Source organism: Lissotriton vulgaris, chromosome 2_1, assembly GCF_964263255.1.
Source record: "Lissotriton vulgaris chromosome 2_1, aLisVul1.2, whole genome shotgun sequence".
NCBI lineage: Eukaryota > Metazoa > Chordata > Amphibia > Caudata > Salamandridae > Lissotriton > Lissotriton vulgaris.
This window is the reverse complement of record NC_141687.1, coordinates 323433346-323449101: the sequence shown is the minus strand read 5'-3', so window position 1 is coordinate 323449101 and position 15756 is coordinate 323433346. Positions and strand designations below refer to the sequence as shown.

General features: G+C 42.3%; 1 protein-coding gene across 1 annotated transcript in view; it reads right to left on the bottom strand.

The window, feature by feature from the left end:
• LOC147730267 (uncharacterized) overlaps positions 1-15756 on the bottom strand; it is a 545933-nt gene that overhangs the window by 334062 nt on the left and 196115 nt on the right. The window contains exon 7 of the mRNA XM_086954056.1: positions 4984-5086. Within this exon, the coding sequence (XP_086810182.1) occupies positions 4984-5086 (103 nt within the window). The remainder of the gene's footprint in view (positions 1-4983; positions 5087-15756) is intronic.

The window sequence follows — 15756 nt, the reverse complement described above, 5'->3', positions numbered from 1 at the left end:
ATTGAAAGTGAGCACCTTCCCCTCGTCCTGATTGTGCATGGCTCATTATTTCTGTCCTTTATGGAGCTGAGCTCGCGTGATCACAACCTATCTGATGACCCCCTAGAGTCCAATAACCGCAGATCCTTAAAATGGCCTGCCGTTATGGGCAATGTGGGCACCATCAAGAAAATTTACGATCTCTATGTAACACTAATGCCACCACTAGTTGCTACCAATATTGAGGCCCCTTCCGTAATAGAAGTGCATGGGAATCTGACGCTGCAACTTAGTGAGATCCTCTCCAAAGGGATAAAAAAAGCACAACCCGGGCGAAATAACTGCCCGAAGCAACGACCTTGGTACAACAGAGCCTGTTGCCAGGCTAAATCAGAGTTAATAAAAGCCGTTAAAGGGAAACAAATAAACATTACCAGGGATATAAGAAAGCTTTACAAAAAAACCATTCAACTAGCAAAAAAGGGCTGGGACGAGAAAGTATGGTCGGATTTGCTTTTAGCATGCAAATCGCGAGACCAATCATTGTTCTGGAAGCTTATTGCAGGGGGCACTAAAGAAGGAACCAAATTGAGAGATAGGTACCTTGAGGAAAGTGTCTGGGTAAAACACTTCTCAACATTGTATTCATGTGGTGGAATTGACGAAGAGTGGACACGAGGAAGCATAGAATTAGACACCCGTGACACATCCCTAAAATTTAGTTTGGCTTACACTATATTTGCTATCAAACAGGGTGAAGCCCCGAGTCCAGACAGAATACCTGGCGATCTCTGGAAACATGAGAACCTCCTGTGGGCCCCGTACATTCATTTACTCAGTAATGAGATCCTAAGAGGAGCTCCAATTCCGGAGACATGGTGCGGCGCAGAAATTGTAACTATTTTTAAGAAGGGAGACAGATGCAATCCATCACACTACAGACCTATTAGTCTGATAGATGTGCTCCAAACAATTTTTGCCCGTCAACTTTTAAGCAAATTGAATGTGTGGATCGAGGAAAATTCTATTTTTACAAAATACCAGGCAGGTTTTAGAGTTAGAATAAGCACGGTGGATCAGTTTTTTAGATTCTTATGTTTAATTTGGAAATACATTAATATAAGGAATTCTCACTTATATGTTGCTTTCGTGGATCTCAGGGCAGCCTTTGATTCTGTCCCGAGGGGGAAACTATGGGGAGCCCTAAGGGACATGGGTGTTCCCGTGGACATCCTTTACCAATTGATTAGGCTGCATGAGGGAAACTATGCAAGAGTGAGGTGGGGACCCAATGGAGATTTAACGGAGAGAATAGATATAAGGAGAGGTGTTAGGCAAGGTTGCGTTATGGCGCCAACACTCTTCTCTCTTTTTGTAAATGACATCCCAGACACCCTCTTGGGCTGCGAGCATGACTCTCCCAAGTTGTGTGGTCAAGCCGTTCCGGCACTGTTATTTGCGGATGACACGATTTTAATCTCACAGACCCCTAAAGGCTTGCAGAACTTGCTGAATACATTTTGGTCTTATTGTTCAGATAAAAGCCTTGAAATTAACTCTTCAAAAACAAAGGTTATGGCGATTAGTCCTCACAAAGGTTTTAACAAAGATTTTTATGTAAATAATGAAAAGATTGAAAAAGTTCAAAAATGTTAAATATCTGGGTATTACCCTCGACACTAAAATGAACTGGAAACCACAGTTAGATAAATCTAGGCTATTACTAATACAAAACCAAGCTCCCATACTTAGGAAATACAAGAATAGCTTTGTTAGAGCAGTCTCGCGAGCAATTGAGCTAATTAAGTATAAAGCTCAATCTGCCACTCTATACGGTGCAGAACTGTGGGGCCATGTAGGAAGTGATGCCTTTTCTGTACATGAAAATAGTTTTTTTAGACAACTCCTAGCCATTCCAGGTTGTACCCCTCTAATTCCCTTATTTTGGGATTTGAATATACGCCGTTCTGATGACTATGCCTCCCTACGTCCCTTGCTATACTGGGTTCGCCTATGGGCTACTGACGAGCTAGTGGAATACAGAGAAGCATTAAAGGAAATAATACAAATAAAGAATGCCACTCGGTTGGCCTGGTTAGTCCACATTGAAAGTTGGTTTTTAAAACTGGGCTTATATAGCTTCTGGACAGATCCTGATTCCCTCACCCACCTTTCAAAGAAACGTTTGAAGAAAAGGTATTGGGAATATATCCATAGTTGCACTTTACAAAATCCTAAAATTGGTAAATTGACCCTTAAATTTTTTGATGTAAAAATCGAAAGTAAATTTGAATGTTTCATGGACAAAATTTTGCCCGCAATGGCTAAATCATTCTATTTAAAATATCGCTATGGCATTCTACAAATTAAATCTAGAACATCAAAGTGGGTGTGTAACAAGGGGTCTATAGCAAACACTAAAACTGATATGTACAAACTGTGTGATATGGGTGTTAGGGAGGATGAGGCCCATGTTTTATTTCTTTGTCCTGCATACCTGCTAGCCAGGAAAAAGTGGATCAAACCTATTTGCCTCCTTCTTGGGTTCCGGAAAATCGAAGACGAGGAAAGAGTGTTTAAGGGGGACACGTCATAGAATATAGTATTTAGTCTGAGCTGTTTCCTTCTTGCTGTGGCAATAGTCAGGAAAATATATGGCCTAAAAATGTAATAGTATCATCAGGATGGGTACTAATAAGACATTAACTGGTTTTAAAAGCTCATTTACTGAACGATAGAATGCCAAGAACGATGGTCATGTACTAAGTTATCCTTTTATATTTAAGTCTTATTTCTCCTTGTATAATGTTTACATACTGCTATGATCTGGATTCCTATGCACTTTACCAGTTTTTATTAGCTCCTGGTATCTTTTAAGTCTTATTAAAATCATTAATTACTGTATTTATTCATATTTTCATTAATGTATTTCCTGATCGATGAATTTTTACTGTGTCTGTAATGCTTTCTAATACCCTGATAGATTCTCTGCCCCAGATAGTTAACCCTTTTTCTTCGTAGATATTTTTTGTGTGTACCAAGTTCTTTTTATCCTTTCGGTGCTTTAATTCATGATGACTGTATAATTATTGTGCTGTATTCTTTTATGGTTTATTTTAACCAAAATAAAGATTTAATGATGATGAATAAAGTATATACAAATAAGAAAGCAACATTTATAATTTTGAAATGTTTTCTATATTTGAAAGTGAATTATACAAAATATTTTAATATTTGATCATTTATATGGTGTATACTTGTTTTTGTATTTTTTGTGCGTTGTATTAGGTCTAAATCTTAGAAAGTGCTTAGGCCGGGGGTACCTGTCTTCTAATAATGACTGAGTGGGGGTCCTCGGATTTCAGTAATGATTCAGTGGGGTTCCACAGAAGCGAAAGGTTAAGAACCACTGCTCTAGAAATTTGACCGCTTGCTCTGATTTTACCCAGGTTAAACTATTGTGATAGTCTTTTCCTGGGAATAAGTAAGACACAGAACAAACTAGTGCAAGTGATCCATACTGTAGCAGCACATTTTATATTCAGGGTTTCTAATCAGACCAGGAACTCTTCCCACAGGAAATCTCTACCCTGGTTACCCGTGGAGAGCAACATTCTTTTTAAGACGGTATGCCAGTTCTTTCGGGCTTTGGAGAAAATAAGTCCAACACAGCTCCAAAAAATAACATGGAAATATAGTCCTTCATAGTGCCTTCACTCAACTGCGGACTTTGCATACAACCAGTACATTATGATTGCAAACTAATATATTATAAATCCCAACCCAAATATTACACATCTGTACCAGTGTGTTATGTATGCACAGCAGTACGGCATTCATGAGAATCACAATGTTATGTATATGAACTAATTCATTATTCAGGCAAATCAACAGACTATGGACCCGATTCACAGAACTAACTTTAGACAAAATCCTAAGCTTAGTAACATTTTGGTATTCACAGAAGGTACTTACTCATTTTGGTATTCACAGAAGGCACTTACTCATTTCGGTATTCACAGAAGTTAGGAGTCCTAACTTTAGGACTCCTAAATGCCTTCTGTGAATATCGAAAGTCTTAAAGTTAGGATTTTTCTCAGTTTAGGAGTAGTAAAGTTAGGACTCATAACTTTAGGACTCCTAAATGCCTTCTGTGAATACGAAAAGTCTTAAAGTTAGGATTTTACTCAGTTTAGGGGTAGTAAAGTTAGGACTCCTAACTTTAGGACTCCTAAACTGAGACAAATCCCAACTTTAAGACTTTTGGTATTACCAGAAGGCATTTAGGAGTCCTCAAGTTAGGAGTCCTAACTTTACTACTGCTAAACTGAGAAAAATCCTAACTTTAAGACTTTCGGTTTTCACAGAAGGCATTTAGGAGTCCTAAAGTTAGAACTCCTAACTTCTGTGAATACCGAAATGAGTAAGTGTCTTCTGTGAATACTAAAATGGTAGTAAGTTTAGGATTTTGTCTTAAGTTAGTTCTGTGAATCGGGCCTTATGTCCACAGACCCATAAATTGTGCAAGAACAGCATTGTGGTGTACACACACACCAGTATTTACTGTGCATACACCAGTCCACTAAGTAGACACATCAGTGTTCTGTTGATATAAATAGATATAATGGAATATAAACCAGTACGGTATGTTTAAAAACCATACACCTTAAAAAAACAATGAGCTTTATTGGTATTCCAATGGTTTGCCTTTGCATTAAGCAATATTTTGATTCCTCAAATCAATTCTACAATACATCAACCAGTATAGTGCATGCAAACTAAAAAATGTGTGAATCAGTGTTGTACACATTAACCAATATAATTTGTATGTCAACCACTATAATTTATATAAACCTTTATGTGTCAAATGCATGTTATTTGAATTTAGGGCTGTTTGGCACCTCATTACGTCCCCATTGTTTGTCAGAACTAACATGACTTAAAATTGAGAAATAAAATACATATCTGTATATACAAATGTGACGGTCACATCTACTGTAAGACCTTGTTCACTGTAAATTCTTTGAATCGTAGCAGCCAGTTCCTGGTCCATTTGATTAACGAGCAGGGAAACATCTTTGTATACATTAGAGACATCACTGGAGTTCTGAAATGAAAAAGAGACATCTGTGTTAAGGAACTCAGTAATTATGGGTCATTTATGGAAGAGTGTGTGTATGTTTCTGTGAATCTGCCTCTACGTGATTGTGTTTGACAGTGTGTCAACATATGTCTTTATGTATGCGTATTAATGTCTTTGTGTGTCTGCATGTTGAGACACCTGCTATTTTCTAGGAACTGTGGATATACCAGAAAACGTGTCTCCACCCTTACTGTCCATCCGACAGCAATGGGATTTCCATAAGCTGTGGGAGAAACCATGTTGGTGGTTGGAGTGGACCCAGTACCTAACACTGAGTTGCTTTGCTCTTAAATGTAAAAACAAGCTGCAAATGCAGCCAGGCTCTTTACACGATGTTCAAAAATAGATCTCACATCACATTATGACCCACACACCCTAACCTGAAGCACTGTTAACCTACAAAGAACACATTAAGTTCTTTATAGGAAGGCAACTGCAAGTAACATACACACTGCACGTAGGACCTCTAACTTTGCATGGGCAGGAATTGTCTGCAATAGAAACATACACACCTCACCTAGAAAGGAGTGGACTACTCACAGGGGATACTAGGGAGATGTTTGCAAATGTAATCATGAAACCCAGACAGTTTGCATTACAGCAGTGGGGCACTAAGGTCACAGGCACTGCACTGCTGAAACACACGCATGCACACAAGCACAGCTACTAAAGCAAGCCCACCAAACTCTAGAGCCTTATATGTGCACTGGGTGCGATGGGCAGCGAGCCAAAGCAGTTTGGATGTCCAAATATTAATTATGAATGATATGCCACTAAAACACAAGAATTCCTTCAATATCAGCAAGCAATTCCAGACATCCTGTCAGTAAAGGTACTGACCCACTATCACTTTGTCTTTTATATGGAAGAATCAGCACAAACTGTGGGAGGCACAAAGCGGTGGTATCCCACTGCTGGTGCAGCAGTAGTGGGAGTGGTGAAAGATGCCTCATGGGAACAGGCCAGACCGAACTACAAAGCCAGGTCCTCTCTGGTTTAGAAACAAGCATCCTAGGACCTATTTTGGGGTTTTACCTCTCATCAGCCCGGATAGCTTGACTTCAGTGGCATGGAGAGCTCGGGACCCACATCTGGGCATACCCATCCCACTTGGGGTGACAAATGCAAAAAAAACCAATTGATGGACAGAATGCAGAACAATGTCATGCATTCACCACAGTACAGAGATCTGAGCCAGATCTGTGACTGGGGGTGAGTGTCTGAAAAGTTTCAGCACTCTGTCCATCATCTCTTTCTGTTTGCTTTGTTTGCCCAAAGTTGGCAGGGTATGCCGAGACATGGGTGCCTTGTTCACTTTGACACTGGATTCAATCTAGCCTGGATGATGAGGGGTGTTACCCTGCAACTGGTTCCAGGATGCCTGTTTCCGGTCCAGGGATGACCTGGCTTGGCAGTTCGGTCTGGACTGTTCCCAAAAGGCACAGGGTTAAGACTGCTTTGCATTTGGCTGGGTCTGAACTGGGGTGGCAAAGTGAGCTAAAGAACGATGATGGATTCAGCCCAGATCTGTGACTGGGAGTGAGTGCCTGAAAAGGATCAGCGCTCCGTCCACCATCTCCTTATGTTTGCTTTGTTCACCCTAAGTTGGCAAGGTATGCCCGGATGTGCATCCCTAGCTCACTTTGCTACTGGATTCAAGCTAGCCTGGCTGACGAGGGGTGTAACCCTGAAACTGGTTCCAGGATGCTTGTTTCTGGTCCAGGGAAGAACTGGCTTTGCAGTTCGGGATGGACTGTTCCCAGGAGGCACAAGGTCAAGACTGATTTGCATATGGCTGGGTCTGAACTGTGGTGGCAAAGTTAGCTGAAGAACGTGGCTGTTCTCTGAATAAGTCATTTTGCGCCTATGGAACAGTTAGACAATGCTCAGCGCCAGGACACCTTTTGGTAAAAGTGCACTTTATAAGCTCTAATAACATAACATAATAGATCTGTGACTGGGGGTGAGTGTCTGAAAAGTTTTAGCGCTCCATCCATCTTCTCCTTGTGTTTGTTTTGTTCATCATGTTAAGGCAGGCAAACATTGTGCTTTTCATGAACTGATGACCATGTGCAACCTGTCCAAAGTTTGGTCGGCTGAACATTCACAGTCCTTAGTGCTGCAATATCATCAGCACAGCAACGCCCTGTGATCCTGTAGTGAAGGTGCTTCCCTCCCCCCCCCCTTTGGTCATGGTCAGCAGTGTCCCTGATAAAGTCAGCTTTAGGTTTTTAGCCCTTAAAAGACAAGGGTTCTCTGTCAGTCTGAGAAACCTCCCACAATTCTTTCCCAACGTATCACTGCTTTCTAAAGCATGTGATTGTGGGATTTAATAAACCCCCCATAGCAGGAACACCTCCTAGAAAATGACACAACCATTTAGAAGTTCACACACTGCCACTAAGCTGGGGTGGGGACCTATACAGGTATGGATTTGGCTCAAGGATGCTGTCCTCTATGGTGGACACATGAATCATGTATCAATATAGTCTCACGTATCTTCATATCTTTATGCCTCTTATTATGACTATTGTGGCAGTGGGTGGTAAACTAAAGCAATCCTTGATAATCAATAGTTTTCAATGCATTGATGACTTACAGTGATCACATTATTCCTATGTAGTCCTTCTCTCCCTGTGTTTAAAATGGCTAATGTTTGGTTGTCGTCTCGTTTCATAACGCATGTATTTCTTCATTTCTAGGAGAAGTTGAACTCATTAACAAATACAAAGCGTCCTTCTTTTCTTTGTGTTGTGAAATGTTTTCCTTTACGTGATAAATGCAGAATGTTTTAATTGGTTGTTACAGGGCACTTGAAGAGTACTGGCTGGCCCAATTTATCTCATTTGTTGCAGACAACTGCACGTCCGAAGGTCGCTCAGGGAAGCTTCATAGTGTGGGAGCCTGGGAAACTAATCAGCCTTACACTGTATTAGTATGCTCTAACCTGATTAGAGCACTTTATTGGAACCACATGTAGATGTAGCAAATGCTAGAATGGTGTGACTTAAGCTAGCACAATTTAGACAAGAATTCAGACCCTTTCAGACGTTTTTTCCTGGCTTAGCAGAGACCTTTCCCAGAACATTTTGAGACAGCTTAGACCAGAGTGGGTGCTATACTTCTGGGAGAACTGATGTACTCAACCTTTTTCCTTTGAAACAGCTTTATACTATTTTTTCCTCTCATTTATATGACTTTGACTGATTTGAACTTCATCATTCCTAAATGCATTCCTTTGTTGATTACTGATTGAAATTAATTTGTTGATTTCGAATTTGTAAACTCTTTAACCTTTAATAAACCTTTATGGTTTGAAACCTTAACCTCTTTTGGTCTTCCTTGGGAGCCTAATGCGCTTCACGTTTTAAATGTATTGATTTGATGACAAGCCTTAATTGTGGAATCCGATTTGTTGTAAGGTGCTTTATGGGCTCTAAATTTTAACTAAGAAAAGTGCAAACATGGCTCAATAGAATGATACATATTGTCAAATATGTGGCACTCTGTCACTTATGACTGACTTTGTATGCACCTCTCAGTACACCTCTGTTCCCGCCAAGTGTGTTTCAACCTCCTCGCTGCCTGACAGCTCTCACATAGGTGATGACTCTGTTGCATACATGATTGGCACTAAACATCAGCAACCAGTGCACTGACTTCCTGTAGTTACCACAAGGTCTCTTGCCCGACACCTGCAGCCCACAAAACAGTGCATTCTGGGATTTGAAAAATGGCCACTAAATCACCATACTTTATGGAGCTGTTAGCTAAAGTTCCAGGACACGCTGAAGGTGTAACAAATGTCATCAGTTGCCAACTGGTTGCCATATGAGAGCTGTAATTCTCTTCGTAATTCTCTTTGCTATACCTGCCAGCCTCCCTTTGTCCTCACTTGGCTTCGCCAAGATATATCTGTGTTGCACAATATCCTTGACGCAGACTCAAGATGTCAGATGAGCTTTCCTCACAAACTCCGCCATGGCTGGTCCCAAGCCCAGTTGCGAAAGGAGGAGGGTTATGTATGAGGCTAGCTACTCCATCATGTAAAAAATCCTAGCTACAGAAACGTAATTTCAACATTTCCTCACAAACTCTCACTGAGTAACAGACCTGACAATTTTCAAGCAATAAACCTGACCTGTAGCAGCACATCATGCATGGACCTCGGAAACTTGGCCGCTATGGAGTAACTACAAAGAAACTCAACTGAGCCAACTTGTTTATTTATTTATTTTTATTTATTTATTTTGTGTTTTGTAGAGTGCAAATGTGTCCCGCTAGGGTATCAGAGCGCTTTACAGGGATAAAATGTTGCATACTTTTATGAAATAGTCAAAAAGAACACAAACAAAAAAATACATAAGTAGGGGTAGAAGGAAGTGCAATATTTGGGGAATAACAGGGTGTATGCACTGTTCCTATCATAATGCAGAGAAATCCAGCATTTGCATTTGTGGGAGTACAAGGTCAGTACAAGATGGATAGCAGCCAGTCAGTCCAAACTCTAGCAGCAACAAAAATAAGCAAAGTCGCTGAGCGGTGTGTGCAATGCCTGATTTATGTGAGAAACGAGCCCATCAGGAAGGTTTTGGCTTTCTTTTTAGGTCGAGCTGGTGTGGCAGTGCGAAGCACTGCGTCCAGCGAAAGATCTATTGTCGTCCACTTCCTGGGAATGTGAGACAGGGGATGGCACGCGCAGGGGATTCTCCCATGTGAGCGCGCACGTTCACCCACATTCCGTGCAAATCTCCTGTCCCACATTGCCATGAAGTGGATAACACATACACACACGTGCGCTCACACACACACACACACACACACACAAACAGACACACGTGCACACACACAGACAGACACACACACAGACAGACACACGCACACACAGACACACTCACACACACAGACACACGCACGCACACACGCGCACACACCCCCCCCACTCACCGGGCTCTTTCTGCGTGTCCCTCTCTCCCTCGGCAGCCAGCGGGTCAGTCTCGGCACTAGGGAGCCCCGTGTTGCCTCTGGTGCCATGCAGTCTTCGCCCGGTTCCTCTGATGGGGCCGGGACTTCAGCATTCTGCGTGCAGGGTTCCGGACGTTCTCCCGGTGGTTCCTTCCTGTTTCTTTTGCAGGCCCCGCCCACGTCCCAACGAAGACTGCCTGACTTCCACTATGTTGCCTCAGTTCTTCAGGTCAGTATGATCGGCATTTCTAATTTTGTTTCTATTGCTTTTTTTCTTGTTTAGCCTTCTCTTCCTTTCCCAGCTACTTTCGTTTCTTTCTTTTGCACGTTCCCGGTTAAATGTTTTTTTGTTATTGTCATGTTATCCCCGCAGGTTTGTGTGTGCAAAGCGCAGATCCGTATTTGTATGTGCGCTTCCGCAGCAGAAGTTTGCTGCAGGCTGCACTCAACCCGTGCTTCTCATTTTGAAGGTCGTTCTGTTGAAATCTGCTCGGTATTTGGAGAGCGTTTCTGGAAAGCTTGTTATTTTTGCTGTTTCCTAAAGGAAGCTTGCAGTGTTACTAGCAACATTTAAAAAATCCATTAATAGGGCAGAACATTTTTAGCCCTCCAGCCCCCCCCTCTCCCTCCCCCGGACACCCCTGCCATCGAAGAGCCGGATGGAAGGACCCTTGTGCGTCCCCTGTATCGCTGTTTGCATTCTAGCCTCGCAGGTTAATTTCCTTGCTTGGCAAACTCATTACAAATATGGTAAACAGCACAGGTGCTTAACACTGGGATATATTATAGGTTAAACATTCCGCCCCCTCTTCTGTCTGCTGTCCAAACAGATGCGTTGTTTCAAGTGCTCTGGGGTCAACCCTTCAGCCGCTGGCTTGACTGCAAACACCATAGATACGCATTAATCTGTCCCCCACTGCTGTCAGCGGACTGGATGAATCTTTCTTCCTCCAAAGGAATGCATGAGGGGCTCTTCCGCATCTCCCTCTCAGCGTCGAATGTCCGACTTTACAACACATGTCGTGTAATGCAAGGATTTACACCGTTGTATCTTTCCTACTCATTTGTTGTTGCCAAGGATGTCCTTTCATGATAGAATCTTCCTGAGCCATCGACTTTTGCTTTCAATCCCTTGCGATCCATATTGATTATTTTAGCTGGATTTTATTTTTAATTGGGAAAGTAGTTGCCTCTTTGTTGAGGACTCACAGGGGACAGACCAGGAAAAAATAAGTTGCATTCGATTTCCCAAAACCTTTTCTAATACTTCTGTCCTGTTGAAGTGTGAAGTGTAGTTCGCACTGTGGGAGTGCACGTGGCACAATGTTTTCTACAACTCAAGAATGTCCAGTGAAAGGACACAGCGAGGCAAAAATGCAGCCACATAAAAGAATCCGGTTTTCAACTATTGCGATTTTCTTCTGCAACCAAACCTGATCTCTCCGATCAGAGTTGGCCATCAGAGCTGCAGGAATGGACAGAGGCAGCACCTTCAGGAAAGAAAAGTGCTTAGGAAAATACCAATATCAGACCATCGGGAAGTGGAGCTGCTCAACTTGTTTTGTATTCTTTGAGTCCGTTGTCCACTCCTGCCGCAAACTATGCTTCTGCATCCTCTGTTGTTCTCGTGTCTGTTTCCGCGCGTGCACACAGCATCTTTCTGTATGTGTACGCTTGGTTGAACGTGTATTTTATTTGTTATTTCACAACCCAGTGTTCAAATCATCCCTTCACACGTTCGCTCCCATTTGAGTGCACGATTCAACCCCCATTCACACACAATCGCATTTGTACGTTTATCACTTGATCTGTGAACGTGATAGTCTGCGGAAGCTACCGTTTAAGCGGCCAGGTGCAGGCAGAACAGGATCATAATAGGTTCCCAGTCCCATTTCCAACTTGCTGTGACAAGTCACACTTTTAGTCGAAATGTAGGGAAACCACAGAACGGGGCTTCAGCTGGTCAGGCATCCTTATATGTTTGAGAATCATTTCAGTCAGCTCAGTTCTGGGGGAATATTGTCCTTAATATTACTTTCATAATGGGGACATCCTAAAGACATGAGTGTATTGTCCACTGTAACCGCAGGAGGGATCCATAGTGTCTTGATATTAAGAACCTTCATTGAACCCACTCTGCCATTTGGGAATGAATGTACCTGTGCTACGCCAGGGTTGCACCAGAAATTGCTTGAATTATCCAGGTGGTTGTTCACGTCTGAGACATAAGGGATGAGAACCTCCCCTGATGCTGTCATTTCTCGCAGTGGCATTACGCATATTATGGGGGTCTAACTGTAGAATATGCTGAGGGACCCGGGCTGAGGGGCATCCTGCAGCTCAGGGGCTGCAGGGGTTGGCATTACGCCCCTGGTTTCTCTGGGGGCATTGCCCAACGTGGACTGAGTCCTGAAATTGGGTAAAAGAAACTTGTGCTGAACAAAGTCACTTGTAGAACACCTGGATTTCTTGAATGAGCCTGTCCCACTGGCAGCCGCAGGACATGCTTAGAGAGTAAGGGAACAACATAGCAGTTGGGCAGAATTTTGGACTTGGAAATATCAAAACCTCTTTGACTGAACCGCAGCTCCTTCGAAGGGCCAGCAGTCTCCCCACGCCCCACCCAGCACCTTGAGATCCTTACTCTGCACCCTCACACACTCTGCACCCTCACACTCTGCACCCTCACACACTCTGCAATGGAACATACACTCCAAATACCACTCAGTGCCACATAATTATATGCAACATAATTGCACACCTCATACTTACACTCTACTCAATGCAACATACATACACTTAATCTATCTGTCTATCCATCTATCGCCCTCACTCTATCTATCTGTCTATCTATCACACTCACTCTATCGCCCTCTATCTATCTATCTATCTATCTATCTATCTATCTATCTATCTATCTATCTATCTATCTATCTATCTATCTATCTATCTATCTATCTATCTATCTATCTATCTATCTATCTATCGCCCTCACTCTATCTATCTATCGCCCTCACTCTATCTATCTATCGCCCTCACTCTATCTAGCTATCGCCCTCACTCTATCTAGCTATCGCACTCACTCTATCTAGCTATCGCACTCACTCTATCTATCTATCACACTCACTCTATCTATCGCACTCACTCTATCTATCTATTGCATCACCACAGCATCACTCAGCACCACCACAGCATCACTCGTCGCCACCACAACATCACTCAGCGCCACCACAGCATCAATATGTGCAACCATTCAACACCAACTGGTTCAAATATGTTCTCTCAATGTTTCAAGCTTTATTACAAATGTCACAAAAAGATGTTAATATTTCACTTCTGTTCTTGGATTTTCGTCACAATAAAATACAATGTACATAATCTTCACAAAAGTTATTTACAAAACCTATTGCCATTATAAATTACAATAACTTTTATTTAAGTATTAATTGTTAAAAAAATTAAAAGCCATTTTTATTTGTAATATCAATACATCTAAGTCACGTAAATACAACACATATTGCATTACAAATGCTGTAGGTGTCACATTTGCGAAAGTTAAAACTATTGGCATTGTAAATGACAAAGCTATTAATTTCCCTAATTTCAAAACCAACACATAAATAAAAAATTTGTCATTTACAGTACCAATAGCCCAAACTTTCCTAATGCGAGACCTTGTTAAATACTGACAGAGAGGAAATTCTTCAGATGAAAGACTGTAGCAAGTTCCAGATTATTGGTGCGGACACAAAGAAAGCACGTTTGTAAGTGTTTTCCTTTCGGAAGAGGGGTGGCTGGAGCAAAAAGTCTCTGGCAGACCGGGAGTTTCTGGCTCCTCCAGAAACCATGATTTTCTGTGGTGATATACAGGGGATTTTGTGTGTAGCTCTTTGTAGGTGATACATGCCAGTTTGATTTGGATTCTGGTTTCAAGAGGAAGCCAGTTCAGTGCCTTCAGATGCGGTGAGATGTGGTTTAATTTTTCTGAGCCTGTTAAGAGTCTGTCGGCGGCATTGAGGCAAGCTTTTACGGGGCTGCAGAAATCTTCGGCAGGCCAGAAAGGGTTGAGCATCCGTATTCGATCCTGGAGATAACTAATGTCCGAGGCATCAAGGAAAGGTTTTAGTTTCCTCAGGTGAAACCTGGCAGTTTTAGCCATCGAGTTGATGTGGTCTTGCATATTCAGGTAGCTGTCTAGGATTATTCCGAGAGATTTGGTAGATTCCACTATGGTCGGTGTGCAGTTTAGTGCTGTGATTGACTTGTTCCATTCCTGGATGTCAGTGTTACTATTAGGAGGGGAGATGAGAAGTAACTGCATGCTCTGTGCATTTACTTTGAGCTGGTTGCAGGCGAGCCATTAAACAGTCAGCTTTAGGGTCTCATTCAAAGAGTAGATCTCATCTAGAGATGAGATTTTGATGTAGATCTGGGTATCATCGGCATACATGTGGAAGGACATGTTGGCGATACCTAGAAATTCAGCTAACGGTTCAAGGTAGAGATTGAAGAGGGTTGGGGAAATAGTTGATCCTTGGGGCCTCTAATCATTATCGGGGAAGGAGCAGCGTTACTACTGTTGACTAAGAATCTGTGTGAGTGGTTCCGGAGGAAGGATCTAAACCATTCAAGAACAGTTCCCCTTACTCCCATCCTGAATTCGAGGCATTCAAGTAGTTTCTCATGGTTGACTGTGTCGAATGCCGAGGATAAATCCAATAGAATTAGGAGACATGTTTTGCCTTGGTCAAGGAATTTAAGAGCATCATCCACAATATGGAGAATACTCGTTTCCGTGCTCTGCCTAGGCCGGAACCTAGATTGGAATTCGTCCAGCAGATTGAAGTTGGTGAGATGTTGGCTCAGTTGAAGTTGCACACATTTCTCCAGAGTTTTCGCTAGAAGTGGGATATTGGATATTGATCTGAAATAGTCTGGAGTGGCAGGATTCAAGGTGGGATTTTTTAAGATGGGGACAACTTGACCGGCTTTTAGAGGTATGGATCCTTGTAGTAGGGAAGCATTGAATATTGTAGTCCAAATGGAAATGATAAATTGGGAGGTCACGGCCACGCAGCTGGAGGGGATTGGGTCATTTATGTGGTTATTCGGATTTAAGGAAGATAGAATTTTCGAGATGGAATGGTCATCATATAACCTTGAAGTTGGACCAGCGCGCTTGGTTCTTGGGTGTTGTCTGGGGGGGAAGAGAGGAGAGATGGGACCTGGCAGGAAGAGGTCAGAAGTTGGTGGCGGAATTACATTTGTTTCCTCAGAGGTAATTTTGGCTGTAAAGTAGGAGAACTCCTTACAGGTTATTAGGGATTTTGAGGTTTCTTTGGAAGTCTCAGCCAGTTTGTTTGACTGGTGTTTGACCATTTCAAAGAGCTAGCGAGGTCTGTTCTTAGCGTTTTCCAGTTCTGATCTAAGGAACTCCTTTTTAGATTTTAGGATGTTCCTGTTTTAAGCATTTCTGGTCTTTCGGAGAAGTTTTAGTTGGGAGACTGAGGGGTGCTGTCTCCAGGTTCTTTCTGTTAGCTGGAGGGTTCTCCTTTCATTGTTGAAGAATCCGCTGAACCAGGGGTTTTTATTCTTTGACTCAGGATCTTTTTAGCTTTAGCGAGGCAAGATCATCAATTATGTTGGACATAGTCAAGTTGTAGTGTTTT